At 48.1% G+C, this 24,860-nt stretch overlaps 1 protein-coding gene across 1 annotated transcript in view; it reads left to right on the forward strand.

The window, feature by feature from the left end:
* The first annotated feature begins 3,071 nt into the window (after positions 1 to 3,071).
* The window catches only part of slc25a10a (solute carrier family 25 member 10a), a 35,698-nt gene continuing 13,909 nt past the window's right edge, over positions 3,072 to 24,860 (forward strand). The window contains 2 exon segments of the mRNA XM_085963863.1: positions 3,072 to 3,593; positions 21,289 to 21,408. Of these exon segments, the coding sequence (XP_085819989.1) occupies positions 3,504 to 3,593; positions 21,289 to 21,408 (210 nt within the window). The 5' untranslated portion in view covers positions 3,072 to 3,503.

Consider the following 24,860-nt stretch of genomic DNA (forward strand, 5'->3'; position numbering starts at 1 on the left):
ACCCCTCTCTGGGCAAAGACGTTTCTCCTGAACTCCTCATTGGATTTGTTAATGACTATTTTAAATTTATGACCCCTAGTTCTGGACTCTCCCACAAACAACAACATCTTCTCTATGTCTACCCTATCAAACTCCTTCATAATTTTATAGACTCTATCAGGTCACCCCTCAGCTTTCTCTTTTCTAGAGAAAAAAGCCTTAGTAATATTAATCCACCCCTGAGATGTCAGATGCAGTGGGCATGACCGACCTGAGGTCTGTATCTCAGATCATACAAGCACATTATATACATTTTCTAGAAAGTTATAGTTTGTACAGTAAACTCTCATTTAAATGGCACCTAATCAACCAATTCTTTAATAACTGGCAAAATAGATAGCCGGTAATCTTGCCGAATCCATCCATTTTTCGTTTTTCCGAGTCCGAGTTTCCCGCGGTGGTCGAGTTAGTCACTGGTTTTTATTTTCTCTTTGTTAAAAATTGTCTACCTCTCTGTTATCCGGAATTTTTAATCAACCGGCACCATCCCGGTCCAGTCGGTGCCGGATACCAAAGAGTTTAATTCCGGTTTTGGTGTCCACCTCTGCCCCCCTCATATTTCTGAGTTTATTGACATTAGTAAAGGTAAGGTTCCTGAAATCCCGTGGGATTTCTCCCGCTCCCCCATCGTGACTTCTGTGGGAAATTGGCTGAACATCCCAGAGAAACGGCGTGCACGTGACTGTTTACGCCATTTCCCCGAGGCGTCTGCGGCCTGCTGCCAAAATGAGGGGCAGGAGGTCTTGAGGAACCCCTGTGGAATTCCCAGGCCAGGTCCTTGTGACAGAGTGAAGTCCGTTCTACTCATTGACATCCTGAGTGGGGAATTCCACCCGCAATCCACTGGGCCCTCAAACCGTTGCGTGTTTTTTGCAGGTGGAGAATTTAAACCAGGATTAAATTAATTTAGGAAACACTCAGCAGGTCAGGCATCGTCTGTGGAGAGAGAGAACGCTTCAGGTCAATGACCTTTCGTCAGAACTGGAAGAAGTTAGAGCTTTAACAGTTTACAAACTAGTACAGGGCCAGAGGGGGAGGAAAGAGCAGAATAGGAAGGTCTGTGATAGGGTGGAAGGCAACAGTGATTAAATGACAAAAGGTATGATGGGGTTGGTAATGGGACAAGTAAATAAATAAAAGATGGGTCTAGAGGAGGTGTAAATGGTTACATAAGAACATAAGAAATAGGAGCAGGAATGGGCCATATGGCCTCTTGAGCCTGCTCCGCCATTCAATAAGATCATGACTGATCTTCGACCTCCACTCCACTTTCCCGCACTATCCCCATATTACTTAATTCCCTTTGAGTCCCAAAATCTATCGATCTCAGCCTTGAATATACTCAATGACTGAGCCTCCACAGCCCTCTGAGGTAGAGAATTCCAAAGATTCACAACCCTCTGAGTGAAGAAATTTCTCCTCATCTCAGTCCTAAATGGCCGACCCCTTATCCTGACAGCAGAACCATTACCAGCACTTGCTGTCCGGGAAAATGTGAGCGGTGGTTATGATCTGATACCGTGAGCCACAAGTCCACTGTTTCCCTAGGTCAGGGATTCTAATTATATTCCGACAAGACCCATTTACATCATTCAGCAGTCTTTGCCAACGGAACTAAATTGGACTATATTTCAAAAATAATTCATTGGTTGTGAAGTGCTTTGGGATGTCCTGAGAATGTGAAAGGCCCAACTAAGGCAAGTCATGGGAACACCGTCACCTCCAGCTTCCACTCAAAGTCACACACCTTCCTGACTTGAAAGTGTATCCCCCAGGATATCCTGGAATTCCCTACGCAACAGGATTGTGGGCAGTGTTCTCACAAATTTCCGCGCTTGTGCGGTTTCCCCACTGTGAAGCCAGCAAGCGGCCCGCAGGGGACCACCAGACGGTTGCGTGGCCGCGCAGCTTAACAGGTACGTTGATCGTGGGAGCACCATTACCACAAGTACCATAGCCATTCAAGAAGGCCCACCACCACCACCTGCTCAGGGCAACTGGGGATGGGCAATAAACGCTGGCCTTGCCAGTGTCACCCACATTCAACAACAACAACTTGTATTGATATAGCGCCTCTACCGTCCCAAAGCGCTTCACAGGGGCTCGGCCAAAGAGGCAGGTTCTAAGGAGCAACTTAGAGGAGGGAGAGAGGTGGAGAAGTTTAGGGAGGGAATTCCAGAGCTCAGGGCCCAGGCAGCTGAAGACACGGCTGCCAATGATGGAGCGATGAAAATCTGAATGATGCGCAAGAAGCCAGAATTGGAGGATCGCAGAGATCTAGGAGGGTTGTTGGGCTGGAGGAGGTTACAGTGATAGGGAGTGGGGATGAGGGACTTCAGTTCTGTGGATAGACTGGAGAAGCTGGTGGTGTTCTCCTTGGAGCAGAGAAGGTTGAGGGGAGATTTGATAGAGGTGTTCAAAATCATGAAGGGTCTAGACAGAGTAGATAGAAACTGTTCCCATTGGCGGAAGGGTTGAGAACCAGAGGACACAGATTTAAGGTGATTGGCAGATGAACCAAAGACGACACGAGGAAAAACTCTTTTACGCAGCGAGTCGTTAGGATCGGGAATTCACTGCCTGAGAGGCAGATTCAATCACGGCTTTCAAAAGGGAATTGGATAAGTAGCTGAAGGAAAAACATTTGCAGGGCTACAGAGAAAGGGCGGGGGAGTGGGACTAGCTGAGGTGCTCCTGCAGAGAGTTGGCACGGGCTCGATGGGCCGAATGGCCTCCTTCTGTGCTGTAGCCATTCTGTGGAGGAGGGCATGGAGGGATTTGAAAACAAGGACGAGAATTTTAAAAGGCAGCAGCCACAGCAACAAGCCTCTCCTTTTGCAACACATGGGGGTATTTGCGACGCGCTTCCCCTTTAAGGCAGCACGTGCCACGTAAAAAATTTACAATGAGCTGTCAATCAGCGGAACCTCCCCGCCCACCTCGCAAGCTGATTGGCGGGCGGCGGGCGGGGCCTTGGCTGTGATAGGAGGAAGCAGCTGCCAGTCAGCTACAACCCCCCCGCCCGGGCTCCGTTCTGTTGGCTCTCCGCGGCTGCTCATTGCTGCAAACCCGCTTGGCTGCACCTTATCGAGCCGGGGCCGGGGGTGTGTTGAGCTTCGGGACTAGGCGCTTGCAGATTGGTCGGATTGCAAACTCGCCCCTTCCAGCGAAGACGCGCTTTATTGCGATAGCAAAATACTGCAGATGTTGGAAATCTTTATTGCAGCGGATTGCAACGACAGATCGCGCGATTCAAAATAAAGTAGGAGCTTGCGCGGCGCTGTCAGCGCTTGTCACCGTGACCATCCGCATTTCACACAGAGTGGGGGAGCCAGGCGCTGCGCACCCGTTCCCTGCCAGGCTGCAGCAGGGGGTTGCATAAGGCACAGGCATCCCGAGCAAGGCCACGGTCAAAAGAGCAAAAAAAAAAGGGGGCTTCATCCCTCCCGGAATAGGCGGCGGGCATGGCGGAGAAGCGAATATCCCGGTGGTATTTTGGAGGCTTGGCGTCCTGCGGCGCAGCGTGCTGCACCCACCCGCTGGACCTGCTGAAGGTGAGTGGTCCCCGGGTGTCCTAGGTGTTTGAAAGGGCTGCTGTGTCTCTGACTTACTGCATCGCACGGCGTGCACTTCAAAGCAGGGGCAACTTCCTGGTGATCTCTGCACGCAAGGGAGTTGAATCATCTCTCGCCTCCTCAAATCATTCAGGGTTTTTTTTGGGAAACTGCAGTCATTTCTTTAAAGGGGAGTGGGGAGGGGGGAACCGACTTTTTCTTGCAACAAGCTAATTGCAGAAACCGTCCTCTGCAGTTGACAAGGCAGGTCAAATGCACACAGGCCCCTGATCACAAGGCTCCTTTGGAAATTTAATTAGAGATTTTTTTGCCAGAATCATAGAATGGTTACAGCACGGAAGAAGGTCATTCGGCTCGTCGAGCCCATGCCGACTCTTTGCAACAGCACTTCAGTTAGTCCCACTCCACCGCCCTTTCCCCGTAGCCCTGCAAATTGTTTTCCTTCAGGTACTTATCCAACTCCCTTTTGAAAGCCGTGATTGAGTCTGCCTCCACCACCCTTTCAGGCAGTGCATTTCCGACCCTAACCACTCGCTGTGTAAAAAAAGTTTTTTCTTCCGTAGCCTTTGGTTCTTTTGCCAATCACCTTAAATCTGTGTCCTCTGGTTCTCGACCCTTCTGCCAATGGGAACAGTTTCTCTCTATCTACTCTGTCCAGGCCCCCTCATGATTTTGAACACCTCTATCAAATCTCCTCTCAATCTTCTCTGCTCCAAGGAGAACAACTTCAGCTTCTCCAGTCTATCAACGTAACTGAAGTCATTCATTCCTAGAATTATTCTTGTAAATCTTTTCCGCACCCTCTCTAAGGCCTTCACATCCTTCCTAAAGTGCGGTGCCCAGAATTGGACACAATACTCCAGTTGGGGCTGAACCAGTGTTTTATACAGGTTCATCATAATTTCCACACTTTTGTACTCGATACCTCTATTTATGAAGCCCAGGATCCCGTAAGCATTTTTAACTGCTCTCTCAACTGGCCCTGCCTCCTTCAACGATTTGTGCTGGGTTTATCTTTACACCCTTTTTTGAACACCCTTGTCTGAAAGAAAGAGACTTGCATTTACTGTAACGCCTTTCACGACCACTGAACATCTTTACAGCCAATGGAGTACTTTTTGAAGTGGAGTCACTGTTGTAATGTAGGAAACGTGGCAGCCAATTTGCGCACAGCAAGCTCCCACAAACGGCAATGTGATAAATGACCAGATAATCTGTTTTTAGTGATGTTGATTGAGGGATAAATATTGGCCAGGACACCGGGGATAACTCCCCTGCTCGTCTTCGAAATATTGCCATGGGATCTTTTATGTCCACCTGAGAGGACAGACGGGGCCTCGGTTTAACGTCTCGTCCGAAAGACGGCATTACCGACAGTGCAGCACTCCCTCAGAACTGCACTGGGAGTGTCTGCCTAGATTTTTGTGCTCAAGTCCCTGCAGTGGGACTATGAACCCACGACCTTCTGACTCGGGCGAGGGCACTACCCACTGAGCCACAGCTGACACTGCAAAGCTTTCGAGCAGTAATACAGAGAGAGAGAGCGCCATTCCTTCTATCAAAAGCCTGACTGCAGTCTGTTTTAAATAAGAATTCGTTTGCCTATATTTCTGACTGGTCTCATGTGACCTGATAACACCCCGTGTGTGTGAATGTGTGTGCTGGGATATGTGTTGTGGTTTAGTTAATCGTACATGTTTGATGTTTACCGCGATGGTTTCTGCCCAGTGGTGTACGCTTCTCGCCCGTTCTATAACTGGGACTGTTAGAGTTCCCTGGCCAAACTTCCTGCCATGATTCTGTCCCCTGTCCTCTTCTCCTGATGCAGGGAGATGCATTTTTAGGGCATGTTGTTGTCTCCTTCCCCCCACCCCCCCCCCCCCCCCCCCCAAAACCCCCCTCTCATTTCTCGGTAAGCTGCCGTGCTGAGAATCTTTGTGAATCTGAGGGTTGTGAATCTTTGGAATTCTCTACCCCAGAGACTGTGGATACTCGGTCGATGTGTATATTCAAGACTTGAGATTGATAGATTTTTGGACTCGAAGGGGATCGGGCGGGAAAGTGGAGTTGAGGTCAAAGATCAGCCATAATCTTACTGAGTGGCGGAGCAGGCTCAGGTTCGAGGGGCCGTACTGCCGACTCCTGCTCCTTCTATTTCTTGTGTCTGGGCGTCACGCTCCCAGCCCAGCGCCAATGTTGAAAATCAAGTGCAACTGAATGGGGTACGAAGCCCAAGATTGGGAAGTTGGAAGGGGAACCAACAAGTCCGCACGTACTCCTGGCCTTTCTGTGCCAGTTCTCCACTGTGACTTGTGACCTGTAGTCATAGAACGATGCCCCTCTGTCCTGCAGCTGTTTGTGGCTCGGTGTCAAATTTTGTCTGATTTTATGCTCTTGTGAATCGCCTTGGGACATTAAAGGCGCTATATAAATGCACGTTGTTGTTTATGGATCTGCTGCTTATCTTCAAATCCTGGCCTCTTGTTTTTGATTTGCTTACTTTGTCCTTTCCTTTTATATCATTTTTAAATATCAGTTCTAGTAAAGCTGTTGTTGCACTTTCTTCAATCCCTCCTCTTTCAACCGCTCTGATCTCCACCACAGTGGAACGCCTCAAAATAAATAAATCCCTGGTGCCTCCTGTGAAATCCAGTGTCTTTGGCGTCCGAGTCTGCACAAGATATTATCCTGCGCTGAGTGCCACCTGTCTCTCCCGGAAGTGGACTCCCGGTTCCTTACGATCAGGAGTTAACCTTTACTGCCCAATATCTAGTTGTACAACAGCGTGACCTAGAGTTCTATCAACTGGTCACTGCAATTTCCCACGTGTGGTTACAGATCTTGGCTACAGCATTGTGTCCAATTCTGGGCACTCCACTTTAGCAAAGCTGTCATGGTCTTGAGGAGGGTGTAGAGGCGATTTACCAGAATGGTACCAATGATGAGGGACTTAAGTTATGTGGCGAGGCTCGAGCAGGGGAGTTCTCCCTGCTGTCCTGGCCAATATTTACCATTCAACCAAAATCACTATAATGGATCATCTGGATGAGGGACTTCCGTTACGTGGAGAGACTGGGTTCGAGCAGAGAAGGTTAATGGGAGATTTAATAGAGATGTTTAAAATGATGAGCGGTTTTGATAGAGTAAATAAGGAGACACTGCTTCTACCAGGGGACACAGATTTAAGATAATTTGAAAAAGTGCCAGAGACGAAATGAGGAGAATTGTTTTTACGCAGCAAGTTACGATGATCTGGAATGCGCTGCCTGAAAGGGCGGTGGAAGCAGATTCAATAATAACTTTCAAAAGGGAATTGGATACATACTTGAAGGGGAGAAAATTGCACAGCTATGGGGAAAGACCAGGGGAATGGAACTAATTGGATCGCTCTTTCAAAGAGCCGGCACAGGTACGATAGGCCGAATGGCCTCCTTCTGTGCTGTAAGATCCTATGTGCTTCTCAAGTCCTCCGAAAGGTGGACTGATTAGCTCCTGAGGGAGACGAGGCCAAAAGTTACAAAAAAAATAATAAAGATGCCACACTGTCCTTGTTTGTGAGCTAAATTAACTCTTTTTTGACCAAGGATTTCTCTAGACCTGGTTGGCTCTATCTTGGAGGGCTTAGCCCCATCTGTCACTCCCCAGAGACCTTTTAGAACTTGTCTAGAACCATGCATTTCATGGCCTCTTGTTTCCCGTCATGTCCATTATGTGAGCACTTGACCTCTGACTTTATCCCAGTTCTCTGTGTTTGGGGATTGGCCAGTATTGCTGCCAATTAACCGGGCTAGACCCCTCCCCCTGGGTGGGATCCGGGATCCCTTGGAAACGATTGCTTGCTGTCTTCAAATGAAGGACTATGTCGACCTTACAAGAAAGAAGCTGCATCAGCCGAATCACCTAATGTTAGCCGTGGCTTAGTTGGTTGCACTGTTGCTTCTGAGTCAGAGGGTTGTGGGTTCAAGTCTCACTCCAGAGACTCCGAGCACGTAACCTAGGCTGACGCTTGGTGCTGCACTATCGGAGGTGGTGTCTTTCGAATGAGACATTAAACCAAGGCCCCATCTGCTCTCTCGGGTGGATGTAATTAATCCACTATTCTCCTCTGTGTCCGGGCTAATATTTATCTCTCAATCAACATCACTGAAGCGGATAATCTGGTCATTATCACATCGCTGTTTGTGGGACCTTGCTGTGCGCAAATTGGCTGCCTCGTTTCCTACATTACAACAATGATGTAAATTTCTGCTAATTCTCACCCTCTATTTCTCTCGGGTTTTTAAATCCACTTAGAAGTTTTAAGTCATTTACCTGATGGTTTACCCATCGAACACTTCAAAAAAAAAAAAAAAAAAACCTCCATTGGCTGTTAAGCGCTTTGAGACGACCCTGAGATTTTGAAAGGAGCTATTGAACTGCAAGTCCCCCTTTGTCTTTCTGTGTAACCCAGTGCGCGCTCTTCAGAGTTTGGCACTTGCGCCCAGATTCTGACGGCCCGTTCAAAAGCAAGTCTGTTGGAAAAAATCTTTTGAAAGAACGGGAGCAAATCTGAGCGAGAGTGCTACGTCAATCCCAATCGGAATCCGGAGCGATTCTAGCCACAACTTGATGGAACGATCGAGCGTTTTGCAGGGAGACGGATGGTTTTGGGAAGGTGGGAGGGGGGGGGATGGGTTCTTGGCAATGTTGTGCTTAGAGCTGAATGTCTGTGCGTGCTTTCAAAGTTGCTGTGTTCCATTATTTGATGGTCTCTTTCACAGACGCTGGAGAATTTCCTGCCCCCTCATTGGTGCAGCCCGCTCATGAGTGAGTCATGTTAGACTGCTTGCTCGAGTAGAGAACTAATGCTGCTGCCAAACTGCAAATGTTTTATGGTTCAGGCGAGGCCTTCTTACTAATTTATAACCGCACAAATGTTCCTCTGTTTTATCACTGTCACTGCATAACTCGAATTTAATAAGAGGGACCAGGCTGTCCGGGGATAGAATCATGGAAACTTTAGCTTGGAGGACGCCATGTGTTTTATTTTTGCCCGCGCTTGAACTTAAGCCCGTCTCGGTCCTAGTTTTCCTGATTTCTCCCCGAACCCTTTAATTATCCAGAAGCCTTTCCAATGTCGTTAATGATTTAACGTCAATCACCACTCGTGGCCAATCACCCCGCACTCTGATAGCTCGGACTGTGACGTTTCTTTTAATCTCCTCCCTAAACCTCTCCACCTCTCTCTCGCCAACCTTTTAAGACGCTCCTTCAAACCTACCTCTTTGACCAAGCTTTTGGTCACCGGTCCCAATATCTCCGTTTGTGGCTTGGTGTCAAATTTTGTCTGATTTTTACGCTCTTGTGAATCGCCGTGGGACGTTTTACTACGTTAAAGGCGCTATATAAATGCAACTTGTTGTTTATGGATCTGCTGCTTATCTTCAGACCCTGGCCTCTTGGTTTTTGATTTGCTTACTTTGTCCTTTCCTTTTTTTATCATTTTTAAATATCAATTCTAGTAAAACTGTTGTTGCACTTTCTTCAAACCCGCCTACAGTCAGCCCAAACCACAGCCAGTGCTCCCGCTGTGGCCTAGCAATAATGTTGGGCAGGGGACTCTTTCCTGTAGCTCAGGGTCTAGAACGAGGGGCTGTAGCTCCGACATTAGATACAGGGGATTTAGAACAGGGGGGGTAGAAGCAACTTCTTTATACAGAGGTGAGGTGGTGGAATTTTTAATGATATTGATGGATGTAAACTGGGCACCAAAAGACCACGGTGACTCCATTAAACCACAGAACACCAGGTGCGATTCCACCCTCTGATAGGATTAGAGCGTGGCTAAAATGGCAGACTGCCTGGCTGAGGCTTCTGAACGGTAGGGTGGGGGGGTTCGGTCTGTATTCTGGGGTTCGGTCTGTATCGGGGGTGGGGGGGTTCGGTCTGTATTGGGGGGTTTGGTCTGTATCGGGAGGGGGGTTCGGTCTGTAACGAGGGGAGGGGAGGGAGGGGGGTGGATGTTGAATATTTACATCCAGATACTTAATAGCTTTTTTAAAACTGCGAGTCGTGTGTTTTATCTGCTCTTTGAGCCCTTCACTGCAGGAAGGACCATTGCATCTTGTGAAACTCAAAGCGTTTACTATGCAAACCACGGACTCCCCATGCCAAGTCTCATCCTGTGAACTTTGTCTTGCTGCCAGTTTGACATTAACTATTGAGTGCCAGATACTGTGTGGATGTGTTTGGCGTCTATTGCCCAATATTTCACCACCTTCTCTTTGAGAAGACTAACTCTTGTTGGGTTACAGCTGTTGGCGCCTGGCATTGGATACCCCACCCAATTGACCATTCTTCACCTGTGAATCCGGCCAGTCAGGGGGAGTTATTCTCGGTCATGGCTCAGTGGGTAGCATTCTTGCCTCTGAATCAGAAGGTTGTGGGTTCAAAACCCACTCCAGAGACTTGAGCACAAAATCCAGGCTGACACTCCAGTACCAGTAGTGAGGGAGTGCGGCACTGTCAGGTGCTGTCTTTCGGATGAGACGTTAAACTGTCTGTTCTCTCGGGTGGACGTGAAAGATCCCATGACACTATTTGAAGAAGAACAGGAGAGTTCTCCCTGATGTTCTGGCCAACATTTCTCCCGCAACCAATCTCGCTAAAACAGATTATCTGGTCATTTATCTCATTACTGTGTGTGGGAGCTTGCTGTGCGCAACTTGGCTGCCACGTTTTCCTACATTATCAACAGTGACTACACTTCAAAAAGTGCTTCATTGGCTGTGAAGCGCATTGGGAGGTCCTGAGCTGGTGAACGGCGCTATGTAAATGCAAAGTTTTCTTTTATTGGGACGCGGGTGTCATGGCCAAGCCCCATCCTGTCCTTTTCAATTTCAGATCATAACCTCGGCCCCTATCACATTTTTTATCCACACTTTTTGTTTGTGCTTTTTTTACCCCACATGGCAGCTGTCTTTCATTCTGCCAGCGCAATTCACACTCCATCTAGAGCCATCCTTTGTTTCTTAACCTGTCCCATTACCATCTCCTCTCGCCTTGAATATCTCTTAATGCCTCTTTTCTTCTCCTGCCTTCCATCCTATCACAGACCTTCCCTTTTGTTCTTTCATCCCCTCCCCCATTTCCCAGCCCCTAAACTTGCTTTAAAATCTGTTCCTTTTCCTGCTCGTTTCCAGTTCTGACGAAGGGTCTTCGACCTGAAACGTTAACTCTGTTTCTCTCTCCACTGATGCTGCCTGGCCTGCTGAGTATTTCCAGCGTTTTCTGTTGTTATTTCCCGTCCTGTCCTTACCTGACTCCACGCAGAGTCGCTCGATAGCGAGAAGGAACACCACGGGACGCCTTTCCCTTCCTTCGTGACCCAGGAATGCTCGTGTTTCCACCGCTGCCCCAGCTGGTTTCTGCTGACGCTGCAGTCGGCACAGAGGAGGGATGGAATGTGGGACTTCTGCTCTGTTGGTGAGATGTGGGCCTGAGCTGTGACTCCCCGCAGGAGGAGACAGAAATGAGGACTAATACAGTAGTTCTATTTAACGGAGCCCTTTACTTGTCCATATGCGGGGGATAACCCAGCTCCTGATAGTGTTGTCTTTCCTCCTGGAGAGCCGGTGAGGGCGGGGGGAGGGGAACTCTATCTCCATTTGTCAATGCTGGGAAGGCCATGAATGGAGAGACACGGGCTGATGGAGCAGCGAGGCCACAGATGATGGGGAGGTGGGCTCCATTTTGGGTTCCGTTGCCATAGTTATACTTATAATGGCTGACAATTCCTTGACTAAAACCAAACTTAAAAAGTGCTGGAAGCATTCAGCCGGTCTGTCGGCACCTGCGGAGAGAACAGACAAGGTATTTTTTCATCAGCATTTTGTCAGCTCGCATGACTGACCTGGATATCGCTGTTTACAGATGGTGTTTTCATATATATGTTAGGAACAGGAGGAGGACATTCAGTCCCTCGAGTCTGTTCCACCATTCAGTGAGATCATGGGCTGATCTGTATCTTAACTCTGTTTACCAGCCTTGGCTCCATATCCTTTTATAACCTTGGCTTGCAAAAAATCTTATCCATCTTGAGATTTTAAATTATTAATTGAACTTGCCTCTACTGCTCTTTGTGGGAGAGAGTTCCTCCCTTTGTGTGAAGAAGTGTTTCCTAACTCCTGTCCTGAATGGCCTGATTTTAAGGTCATGTCCCCTTGTCTTAGACTCCCCCCACCAGCGGAAAAAGTTTCTCTCTCTACCCCGTCTGTTCCTTTCAAAAATCCTAAATCCTCAATCAAATTGCCCGTTAACCTTATATATTCCAGGGAATACTTGCCTGGTTTATGTAATCTCTCCTCATAATCTAACCTTCAGAGTCCTGGTAAGATTCTGATGAATCTGTGCTACACTCCTTCCAAGGTCAATATTGCCTTTATAAGGTGTGGTGCCCTTTAATGTAGTGAAAGTCCCAAGGCGCTTCACGGGAGTATTTTAAGACAAAAAAAATTTGACACCGAGCCACATAAGGAGAAATTAAGGCAGGTGACCAAAAGCTGGTAGGTTTTAAGGAGCGTCTTAAAGGAGGGTCCCGGTGGAGAGAAATCTAGAATGCTAAAGAGAAAAGACAAGGAAGCAGTGCAGGAAAGTGACTGGGGTAAGGATAACCAGATTGTGACAGGAAGGGACAGAGCGTACAAACAAAGGAGCGCACTAACAAATAGGGTCCGGGTAAGAAATAATGGTAATAAGACAAATAGGGCCATAGTAAAAAAAAAACGTTGAGATGTCCAAAAATGTTAAAAAGACAAATCTAAAGGCACTATATCGGAATGCACGAAGCATTCGTAATAAGGTAGACGAATTAACAGCGCAAATAGATGTAAACAGATATGATATAATTGCAATTATGGAGACATGGCTGCAGGGTGACCAAGGCTGGGAGCTGAATATCCAAGGACATTTGATTATTTAGGAAGGACACGAAAAGGAGGTGGGGTGGCGTTGTTAGTAAAAGATGAAATCAGAGCAATAGTGTGAAAGGATCTTGGCTCAGACAATCAAGATGTAGAATCTGTCTGGGTGGAGCTAAGAAGCACCAAGGGGCAGAAAATATTGGTGGGAGTTGTCTATAGGCCTCCAAACAGTAGTGGTAATGTAGGGGATGGCATCATCAGGAAATTAGAGATGCATGTAACAAGGGTACTACAGTAATCATGGGTGACTTTAATCTACATATAGACTGGCCAAACCAAATTAGCAATAATACTGTGGAGGATGAATTCCCGGAGTGTGTACGAGATGGTTTTTTAGACCAGTACGTTGAGGAGCCAACTAGGGAACAGGCTATCCTAGATTGGGTATTGTGCAATGAGAAGGGGATAATTAATAATCTTGTTGTGTGGGGTCCTTTAGGGAAGAGTGACCATAACATGATAGAATTCTTCATTAAGATGGAAAGTGAAGTAGTCCAATCCAAAACTAGGGTCCTAAATCTAAACAAAGGAAACTGCGAAGGTATGAGGAGTGAGTTGGCTATGATAGATTGGGGAGTTTCATTAAAAGGCATGATGGTGGATAGGCAATGGCAAACATTTAAGGAACAAATGCATCAGTTGCAACAGTTATACATTCCTTTCTGGTGCAAAAACACAAAAGGGAAAAGCGCCCCAACCATGGCTAACAAAAGAAATTAAGGATAGTATTAGATCCAAAGAGAAGTCATATAAAGTTGCCAGAAAAACGAACAAGACTGAGGATTAGGAGCAGTTTAGAATTCAGCAAAAAAATGGACCAAGAGATAGCTTAAAAGGGGAAAAATAGAGTATGAGAGTAAACTTGCAAGGAACATAAAAGTGGACTGTAAAAGCTTCTACAAGTATATAAAAAGATAAAGACAAATGTAGGTCACTTACAGTCAGAAACGGGAGAATTTATAATGGGGAACAAGGAAATGGCAGAGCAATTAAACAAATACTTTGGTTCTGTCTTCACAGAAGAGGACACAAATAACTTCCCAGAAATGCTAGGGAACCAAGGGTCTAGTGAGAAGAAGGAATTAAAGGAAATTAGTATTTGTTAAAAAAAAAGTGCTGGAGAAATTAATGGGACTGAAAGCCGATAAATCCCATGGGCCTGATAATCTGCACCCCAGAGTACTAAAAGAGGTAGCCATGGAAATAGTGGATGCATTGGTTGTCATCTTCCAAAATTCTATAGATTATGGAACAGTTCCTGCAGATTGGAGGGTGGCAAATGTAACCCTACTATTTAAAAAAGGAGGGAGAGAGAAAACAGGGAACTACAGACCGCTTAGCCTAACATTAGTAGTAGGGAAAATGCTAGAGTATTATAAAGGATGTGATAACAGGACACTTAGAAAATATCAGTGGGATTAGACACAGTCAACATGGATTTATGAAAGGAAAATTGTGTTTGACAAACCTACTGGAGGTTTTTGAGGATGTAACTGGTAGAATAGATAAGGGAGAACTAGTGGATGTGGTGTATTTGGATTTTCAGAAGGCCTTTGATAAAGTCCCACATAAGAGGTTAGTGTGAAAAATTAAAGCACATGGGTTTGGGGGTAATATACTGGCATGGATTGAAAATTGGTTAACAGACAGGAAACAGAGAGTAGTAATAAATGATTCTTTTTCGGGGTGGCAGGCAGTGACTAGTGGGGTACCGCAGGGATCAGTGCTTGGGCCCCAGCTATTTACAATATATATCAATGATTTGGATGAGGGAACTAAATGTAATATTTCCAAGTTTGCTGACGACATGAAATTAGGTAGGATTGTGAGTTGTGAGGAGGATGCAAAGAGGCTTCAAGGCAATTTAGACAAGTTGAGTGAGTGGGCAAATGCATGGCAGATGCAGTATAACGTGGATAAATGTGAAGTTATCCACTTCGGTAGGAAAAAACAGCGTATTATTTAAATGGTGATCGATTGGGAAATGTTGATGTACAATCCTTGTACACCAGTCACTGAAAGCAAAAATGCAAGTGCAGCAAGCAGTTAGTTGGCCTTCATTGCAAGAGGATTTGAGTACAGGAGCAAAGATGTCTTACTGCAGTTATACAGGGCCTTGGTGAGACCACACCTGGAGTAGTGTGTGCAGTTTTGGTCTCCTTACCTAAGAAAGGATATACTTTCCATAGAGGGAGTGCAGTGACGGCTCACCAGACTGATTCCTGGAATGGCAGGACTGTTGTATGAAGAGAGATTGGGTCGACTAGGCCTGTATTCACTAGAGTTTAGAAGAATGAGAGGGGATCTCATTGAAATGTATAAAATTCTGACAGGGCTAGACAGACTGGATGCAGAGAGGATGTTTCCCCTGGCTGCGGGGTCGAGAACGAGGGGGTCACAGTCTCAGGATACGGGGTAGGACATTTAGGACTGAGATGAGAAATTTCTTCACTCGGAGGGTGGTGAACCTGTGGAATTCTTTACCACAGAAGGCTGTGGAGGCCAAGTCACTGAATTTATTTAAGAAGGAGATAGATTGATTTCTAGACACAAAAGGCATCAAGGGGTATGGGGAGAGCGCGGGAATATGGTATTGAGATAGAGGATCAGTCATGGTCATATTGAATGGCGGAGCAGGCTCGAAGGGCCGAATGGCCTACTCCTGCTCCTATTTTTCTATGTTTCTAAAGAGAGGCGGAGAGGTTAAGGGAGGGAATTCCAGAGCTTAGGACTTAGGCAACAGAAGGCACGGCCGCCAATGGTTGAGCGATTATAATCAGGGATGCTCAAGAAGGCAGAATTAGAGGAGCGCAGATATCTCGTTGTGGGGCTGAAGGAGATTAGAGAGATAGGGAGGGGCGAGGCCATGGAGGGATTTGAAAACAAGGATGAAAATTTTGAAATTGAGGCGCTGCTTAACCGGGAGCCAATGTAGGTCAGTGAGCGCAGGGGTGATGGTTGAACGGGACTTGGTGCGAGTTTGGACATGGGTAGCCGAGTTTTGGATGACTTCAAGTTTATGTAGGGTAGAATGTGGGAGGCCAGCCAGGAGTGTGTTGGAATAGCCAAGTCTAGAGGTAACAAAGGCATGGATGAGGGTTTCAGCAGCGGATGAGCTGAGGCAGGGGCGGAGACGGGCGATGTTACAGAGGTGGAAATAGGTGGTCTTAGTTATGCTGCGGATATGTGGCCGGAAACTCATTTCAGGGTCAAATATGACACCAAGGTTGCGAACAGTGTGGTTCAGCCTCAGACAGATGTTAGGGAGTGGGATGGAGTCAGTGGCTGGGGAACGGAGGTTGTGGCGGGGACTGAAGACGATGGCTGCGGTACGCCAGATTAAAGGTCTTATTGATTAAACTCACTTCCTTACAACTTTTTTCATTATAAATTCCAAAGTCTGCATTTAATATGTTGCCGATTTTTTTTTTTTTTTTCTCCCAGCCCAGCGCAGGGGTGCTGAGGCAAATTTTAGGGACCCCTTTTGTCACTCTGGCCGAGGGGAGCTGACTCACCACAGCCTGAAGATTGACCCTTGACCCTTCCTGGCGCAAGCGGCTAAATTATTGACTAAATAAAGGCTCGTCGAGCCTAGGAGCAAGTTCAATACCTCTACACCATAAAAACACACACATAGAAATCTAGACTGGGATCACTTTTTAAATAGAGTGGCATTTAAGAATATCTGGACTGACCCATTCATAACCAGCCAGGTGCTGGTTCCCCAGTGGCTGTGTTCCCTGAGCTGTTGCCCTTGCCCTCGGGCTGGTATTGTATCTGTGTGGGAAAGTGATTGTAAGCATACTGTTGTAGATTTGTAGATAATCACAGCCAGTGTGAGGCTTTGCGATTTAAATTTTTTTTTATTGTTAGAAGCTTCTCTGATTGCAGGCGACAGGAAGTAGGTGCCTTGTTTGTCCCTGGGAGGAGAACATAGAGTCAGCAGCAACCACAGGGCCCCCCCATCTCCCCCCACCACCCCATCATTCTGCCTCTCCTGAAGATGTGACCTTCTCGCTGGGCTACATCGGGCTGGGTAAAAGGGAACATAGGAACAGGAGGATACCATTCAGCCGCTCGAGCCGGTTCCGTCATTCAATGAGATCGTGGGCTGGTCTGTATCTCCACTCTGTCCACCCGCCTTGGCCCCATACCCTCTGAGACCCTTGGCTGGCAAAAACCTATCGCTCTCCGCTTTAAAATTATTCATTGAGCTGGCATCTACTGCTTTTTGTGGGAGAGAGTTGCACATTTCTACCACCCTTTGAGTGAAGTGTTTCCTAACTTCTCTCCTGAGTGGCCTGGCTCTGATTTTAAGGTTATCTCCCCTTGTCCTAGATTCCAACCCCACCCCACCCAACAGTGGGGTAAAAAAAACACTCTACCCAATCAATTAAAAAAAAAAAAACAACATTTTTTTTAAAATTCGTTTATGGGATCAGGGCATCGCTGGCAATGCCAGCATTTATTGCCCATCCCTAGCTGCCCTTGAGAAGGTGGTGGTGAGCCGCCTTATTGAACCGCTGTAGTCCGTGTGGTGAAGTTACTCCCACAGTGCTGTTAGGGAGGGAGTTCCAGGACTTTGACCCGGCGACGATGAAGGAACGGCCGATATATTTCCAAGTCAGGATGGTGTGTGACTTGGAGGGGAACTTGGAGGTGGTGGTGCTCCCATGCACCTGCTGCCCTTGTCCTTCTAGGTGGAAGAGGTCACGGGTTTGAGAGGTGCTGCCGAAGAAGCCTTGGCGAGTTGCTGGAGTGCATCTTGTAGATGGTACACACTGCAGCCATGGTATGCCGGTGGTGGGATGGTACACACTGCAGCCATGGTATGCCGGTGGTGGAGGGAGTGAATGTTTAAGGTGGTGGATGGGGCCAATCAAGCGGGCTGCTTTGACCTGGATGGTGTCGAACTTCCTGAGTGTTGTTGGAGCTGCACTCATCCAGGCATGTGGAGAGTATTCCATCACACGCCTGACTTGTGCCTTATAGATGGTGGAAAGGCTTTGGGGAGTCAGGAGGTGAGACACTCGCCGCAGAATACCCTGCCTCTGACCTGCTCTTGTTGCCACAGTATTTATGTGGTTGGTCCAGTTAAGTTTCTGGTTAATGGTGACCCCCCAGGATGTTGATGGTGGGGGATTCGGCGATGGTAATGCCATTGAATGTCAAGGGGAGGTGGTTAGATTCTTGCTTGTTGGAGATAGTCATTGCCTGGCACTTCTGTGGCACGAATGTTACCTGCCACTTATCAGCCCAAGTCTGAACGTCGTCCAGGTCTTGTTGCATGTGGGCATGGGCTGCTTCATTATCTGAGGAGTTGTGAATGGCGCTGAACACTGTGCAGTCATCAGCGAACATCCCCATTTCTGACCTTCTGTTGGAGGGAAGGTCATTGATGAAGCAACTGAAAATGGTTGGGCCTAGGACACTGCCCTGAGGAACTCCTGCAGCGGTGTCCTGGGGCTGTGCTGATTGACCTTGAACCACCACAACCATCTTCCTTTGTGCTAGGTATGACTCCAGCCAGTGGAGCATTTTCCCCCTGATTCCCATTGACTTCAGTTTTACTAGGGCTCCTTGATGCCACACTCGGTCAAATGCTGCCTTGATGTCAAGGGCAGTCACTCTCGCCTCACCTCTGGAATTCAGCTCCTTTGTCCATGTTTGGACCAAGGCTGTAATGAGGTCGGGAGCCGAGTGGTCTTGGCGGAACCCAAACTGGGCATCAGTGAGCAGGCTATTGGTGAGTAAGTGCCGCTTGATAGCACTGTCGATGACACCTTCCATCACTTTGCTGATGATTGAGAGTAAACTGATGGGGCGATAATTGGCCGGGTTGGATATGTCCTGCTTTTTGTGGACAGGACATACCTGGGCAGTTTTCTACATTGTCGGATAGATGCTAGTGTTGTAGCTGTACTGGAACAGCTTGGCTAGAGGCGCAGCTAGTTCTGGAGCACGAGTCTTCAGCACGATAGCCGGGATGTTGTCGGGGCCCATAGCCTTTGCTGTATCCAGTGCGCTCAGCCGTTTCTTGATATCACGTGGAGTGAATCTAATTGGCTGAAGACTGGCTCCTGTGATGGTGGGGACCTCGGGAGTAGGCCGATATGGATCACCCACTCGGCACTTCTGGTTGAAGTTGGTTGCAAACGTTTCAGCCTTGTCTTTTGCACTCACGTGCTGGGCTCCATCATCATTGAGGATGGGAATATTCATGGAGCCTCCTCCTCCCATTAGTTGTTTAATGGTTCACCATCATTCACGACTGGATGTGGTAGGGCTGCAGAGCTTTGATCTGATCCATTGATTGTGGGATCACTTAGCTCTGTCTATAGCATGCTGCTTCCGCTGTTTAGCATGCATGTAGTCCTGTGTTGCAGCTTCCCCAGGTTGGCACCTCATTTTTAGGTCCGCCTGGTGCTGCTCCTGGCATGCTCTGCTACACTCGTTGTTGAACCATGGTTGATCTCCTGGCTTGGTGGTAATGGTAGAGTGAGGGATATGCCGGGCCATGCGGTTACAGATTGTGGTGGAATTGCCGGTGGGACAGGACATACCCAGAGATGGTGATGGAGGAGTTCGGGACATTGGCTGAACGGTATGATTCTGTGAGTATGACTCTGTCAGGCTGTTGCTTGACTAGTCTGTGGGACAGCTCTCCCAATTTTGGCACAAGTCCCCAGATGTTGCGGAGGAGGACTTTGCCGGGTCGACTGGGTTGGGTGTGCCGTTGCCGTGTCTGTAGCCGGTGCCGAGGTCGATGCCGGGTGGTCCGTCCGGTTTTATACTTATTATTGTGTTTCGTAGCGGTTAGTTACAACCGAGTGACTTGCTCGGCCATTTCAGAGGGCAGTTAAGAGTGAACCACATTGCTGTGGGTCTGGAGTCAAATATAGGCCAGACCGGGTAAGAACGGCAGATTTCCTTCCCTTTCAAAATCCTAAAAGCTTCAATCAAATCACCCCTTAACCTTCTATATTCCAGGGAATACAAGCCTAGTTTATGTAATCTAACCCTTGGAGCCCTGGTAATATTCTGGTGAATCTGCGCTGCCCTTCTTCCCCAGGGGCTTTAGTTTATGAGCGGGGAGTCCCTTCAGGCGGATTAACCTGGGCATCACAGCCGAGCCTTGCCATGACCTGGTCTGAGAGCTGCACTTTCCCGAGGGGCACAGGTGCAATGGAGGGACGTGTCCCACCCAAGTTATTTTGGAATGGGCTAGTCCCCCTTTCTCCTGGAATTGTAGTGTCCCAGCTACTGCCTTGGCTGCGATCAAGTTCATTCAGCCCAGGCTGCAGATCACACCCCTGGGGCCCTCTCCTCTGGCTTGTATTCACATCGCATGGAATCGTAAAGCACAGAAGGAGGCCATTCGGCCCATCGTGCCTGTGCCGGCTCTTTGGTAGAGCTATCCAATGAATCCCACTTAACTCTTTCCCCCCCCCCCCCCCCCCCAACTGCTCTTTCACCCTATAGCCCTGCATATTTTTCCTTTTCAAGTATATACTTTTCGAAAGCTACTATTGGATCTGCTTCCACCACCCTTTCAGGTAGTGCATTCCAGATCACCACAACTCGCTGCAGGGGGGGGGGGGGAAATAAAATTCTTCTCATTTCCCTCTGGATATTTTGCCAATTATCTTAAATCTGTGTTCCTGCCAGTAGAAACAGTTTATCTACTCTACCAAAACTCCTCCAATTTTTTAGACACCTCTATTAAGGCTCCCTTCAACTTTCTTGGCTCTAAGGAGAGCGATCCCAGCTTCTCTGGTCTCTCCACGTAACCGGTCCCTCATCCCTGGTACCAATTCTAGTAAATCTCCTCTGCGACCTCTCCAAGGCCTCGGCGTCCACTTCACCCGCCAGGTTGAGGGGTGTTTGAGCTTTCGCCTGTGCGGGTGGCGATGGTGCGGGCCATGGAACTTTGGGGGCCACATCCAAATAAGGGTCCCCTTTCTTTATATCGACCAGAAGCTGCTGATATTAAAGGGAAGAACTTTCATTTATACACCGCCTCAGGGCGTCCCAAAGCGCTTTACAACCAATGAAGCACTTTTGATGTGTAGTCACTGTTGTAATGTAGGAAACGCGGCAGCCAATTTGCGCACAGCAAGGTCCCACAAACATGACCAATTAAAATGTTTTAGTGATGTTGGTTGAGGGATAAATGTTGGCCAGAACACCGGGGAGAACGCCCCTGCTTTTTTTACGAACAGTTGTGTGGGATCTTTTACGTCCACCTGAGAGGGCAGACGGGGCCTCGGTTTAACGTCTCAACTGAAAGACTGCACCTCCGACAGTGCGGCACCCCCTCAGCACTGCACTGGCCTAGATTTTTGTGCTCGAGTCTCTGGAGTGGGCCTTGAACCCACAACCTTCTAACGACGGGGCGAGAGAGAGAGTGCTGCCCACTGAGCCACGGCTGATTTAGGAGTTATCCACCAATGAGGCAACACAAAGAACAGCCATTTGCAAACCTCCAGGCCCCCTCGGAATTCAAAGAACATGAACCAGCGAATAATAAATGTGCGTCAGATGGGACGACGTTGCCTGGGATTCATGGGCAGGAATGCTTCAGAACTGGTTTGTCTTGTGGTTGAGGTTCGGTGTTTCCTGTGGTTGAGGGGGTTCGGTGTTTTTGTGGTTGAGGGGGTTCGGTGTTTTGCGTTCTCCTGCGGGTGATTGACGGTTGTGTTTCCTGGTGGCAGGTTCACCTGCAGACTCAGCAGGAGGTGACGATGAGGATGACGGGGATGGCGTTGCAGGTCATTCGGAATGATGGGATTCTGGCGCTCTACAACGGGCTGAGCGCCTCGCTCTTCAGACAGGTAAAGGCTGGGCGTGCGGGCGCAGGGAACGGGTTCACTGTCGCTGCGCTCGGTGAGGTGGGGGATGCCGGTGGTGCGAGAGAGCAGGCGCCAGTGTCCAGAGCTTCAGTCTCCCACTCCTGCCCCCCCCCCTCCAAGGCTTTCTGAGCGAGACGGCAAGATTTGGGGGTGGGGTTTATATCGGAGGGGTTGTGGTTACGGAGGGGGGAATAATTGAGGTGGGACGTTTGGCCAAAGTAGAGAACAATGGTACGCTAACCGAGGCAGAGTGACCATCAGGTGGAAAGCTAAGAGGGGACGATAAAACCAGCTGGCTTTCTACCAACGTTGGGAGTATGTTGTGGAGGAACTAGAAACCCCAAGTCCAGCTGGAGGAGTTTGTTACGGTAACAACTACCAGAGGCCAGGTTACAGACTGGGAGCGAATAATATTTTTAATTTGTTTTTATGGGATGTGGATGTCGCTGGCAAAGCCGGCATTTATTGCCCATCCCTAATTGCCCTCGAGAAGATGGTGGTGAGCCGCCTTCTTGAACCGCTGCAGTCCGTGTGGTGAAGGTGCTCCCACAGTGCTGTTAGGGAGGGAGTTCCAGGATTTAGACCCAGCGATGATGAAGGAGCGGCGATATATTTACAAGTGTGACTTGGAGGGGAACTTGGAGGTGGTGGTGTTCCTGCTGCCCTTGTCCTTCTAGGTGGAAGAGGTCACAGGTTTGGGAGGTGCTGCCGAAGAAGCCTTGGCGAGTTGCTGCAGGGCATCTTGTAGATGGTACACACTGCAGCCACGGTGTGCTGGTGGTGGAGGGAGTGAATGTTTAAGGTGGTGGATGGGGTGTCAGGATACAAGAGCTTTACAAAGATAGGAAGAGAAGTATAGACTATTAGAGTACAGAATGAGATCATTCGGCCCATCGTGTCTGTGGGGCAGTATTAATAAAGGGCACAATCATGACAGAAGGGAAATGAATTCAATGAGTAGGTGGAATGACTGGTGAGAATTTCGCAGACCTCCTGACCAGACCTCCTGACCAGACCTATCGGAGGAATGCCTGTATATACAGATCAGGAAGATCTATAAAGACAAAATGGTGGTGATCATGGGCGCCCTTACCCTTTAGACTGGGAGAGATATTGGCAACACTGGTAGTAAAGGGATTTATTGAATGCACCCAAGATAATTTTCTAAAGTAGTATATCTTCAACCCAATAAGGAAGCAAACACCCAATTTAGTTCCAAGTAACAAATCAGAAATAGCTAGCAATCTGATGGGCAGCATCTTGGGAACAGTGATCATAATAAGTGAATTCACCATCCGGCTTCTGTGAAGCAGTGCAGAGAAACTCCAAGGGTTAGGATTTAAATAAGGAAGGAAGGTGGTGGGGGGGGGAGGGGAATTGGGAGCTGATGGACCAACGGTGGTATTTATTTTAGAGGGTAACTTGAGAAATGTTGCTGATGTTGTTAAAAAAAAAATTTCAATGAACTGTTGTCAAGGAGATTGTTACTAAACTGCTGAGTTTGAAAGTCCTGAATAAAACCATTCAGTGCGGAGAGCTGGGCCCAGAGCCACTTTATAACTCAATTGCTTTCTCTCTCTCTCTCTCTCTCTCTCTCTCTCTCTCTCTCTCTCTCTCTCTCTCTCTCTCTCTCTCTCTCCCCCTCCCCTCCCCCTCTCTCTCGCTCTGTGTCTCTCGCCCCACGCCCCCCTCTTGTCCCTCGACCCGTGCCCACTCTTGCTCCCCAGCCCCACGCGCCCCCCTTGCCATTCTCGCCCCCTTTCGCCTCGCCCTGCAGCCCCCTCACTCCGCACCCTTTCTTTCGCCCCGTGCCCCTCTCGCCCTGCCCTCGTCCCGCGCCCCCCTCTCGCGCCGTGCCCCCGCGCGCCCCCCTTGCCCCACGCTACCCTCGCCCCCTCGCGTTTCTTGCCCTGCGCCCCCCTCTCGCTCTTCACAACCCCCCTCGCCCCCTGTCCCCACGCGCCCCCTCTTGTGCCAAGCAACCCCCTCGTCCCCTCTCGCTCCCACTCTGTCTCTTGCAGACTGGGCAGTTAAGTGACAGATGAACTTTAACATAGATAAACGTGAGGTGATGCACTTTGGTAGGATAAAGAGAAACATCACCTACACCTTTTTAGAAAATAAGAAACTGAGTGGGGTCGTAGGGCAAAGGGATCTCGGGATACAGGTGAACAAATCACTAAAAGCAGCATCGCAGGTCAGCAAAGCAATTAAACATGCTGACAAAGCACTGGGATTTATTTCTAGGGGCATAGATTTCAAAAGTAGAGAAGTTATGTTAAACTTGTATGGGACCCTGGTCAGGCCGCACTTAGAGTATCAGAGAATCATAGAAAGTTACAGCACAGAGGGAGGCCATTCGGCCCATCTTATCAGTGCAGGGCGACAAAGAGCTCTCCAGCCTAATCCCAGCTCTTGGTCTGTAGCCTTGCAGGTTACGGCACTTCAAGTGCATATCCAAGCACTTTTTAAATGTGATGAGGGTTTCTGCCTCTACCACCCTTTCAGGCAGTGAGTTACAGACCCCCACCACCCTCTGGGTGAAAACATTTCTCCTCAAATCCTCTCTAATCCTTCCCCCAATTACTTTAAATCTATGTCCCCTGGTTATTGACCCTTCCCCTAAGAGAAATAGGTCCTTCCTATCCACTCTATCTCGGCCCCTCAAAATTTTATACACCTCAATCACGTCTCCACTCAGCCTCCTCTGTTCCAAAGAAAACAACCCCAGCCTAGCCAATCTTTCCTCATCGCTAAAATTCTCCAGTCCCGGCAACATCCTCGTAAATCTCCTCTGCACCCCCTCTAGTGCAGTCACATCCTTCCTGTAATGTGGTGACCAGAACTGCACGCAGTACTCTAGCTGCGGCCTAACTAGTGTTTTATACAGTTCAAACATAACCTCCCTGCTCTTATATTCTATGCCTCGGCTAATAACGGCAAGTATCCCGTATGCCTTCTTAACCACTTTATCTACCTGTCCAGCTACCTTCAGGGATCTGTGGACATGCACTCCAAGGTCCCTCTGATCTTCTGCACTTCAGTGTCCTACCATTTATAGTGTATTCCCTTTCCTTGTTAACCCTCCCCAAATGCATTACCTCACACTTCTCCAGATTGAAATCCATTTGCCACTATTCTGCCCACCTGACCAATTTATTGATATCTTCCTGCAGTCTGCAGCTTTCTTCTTCAGTCTCAACCACACAGCCGATTTTAGTATCATCTGCAAACTTCTTAATCATACTTCCTAGATTCAAGTCCAAATCATTGATATATACCACAAAAAGCAGAGGACCCAGTACTGAGCCCTGCAGAACTCCACTGGAAACAGCCTTCCAGCCACAAAAACACCCTTCGACCATCGAGTACTGTGAACACTAGTACGATAGCAAAATACTGCAGATGTTGGAAATCCGAAATAACAACAGAAA

Source organism: Somniosus microcephalus, chromosome 21 (genome assembly GCF_052327205.1).
Source record: "Somniosus microcephalus isolate GS21.2 chromosome 21, FLI_Smic_1.0, whole genome shotgun sequence".
Taxonomy (NCBI): Eukaryota; Metazoa; Chordata; class Chondrichthyes; order Squaliformes; family Somniosidae; genus Somniosus; species Somniosus microcephalus.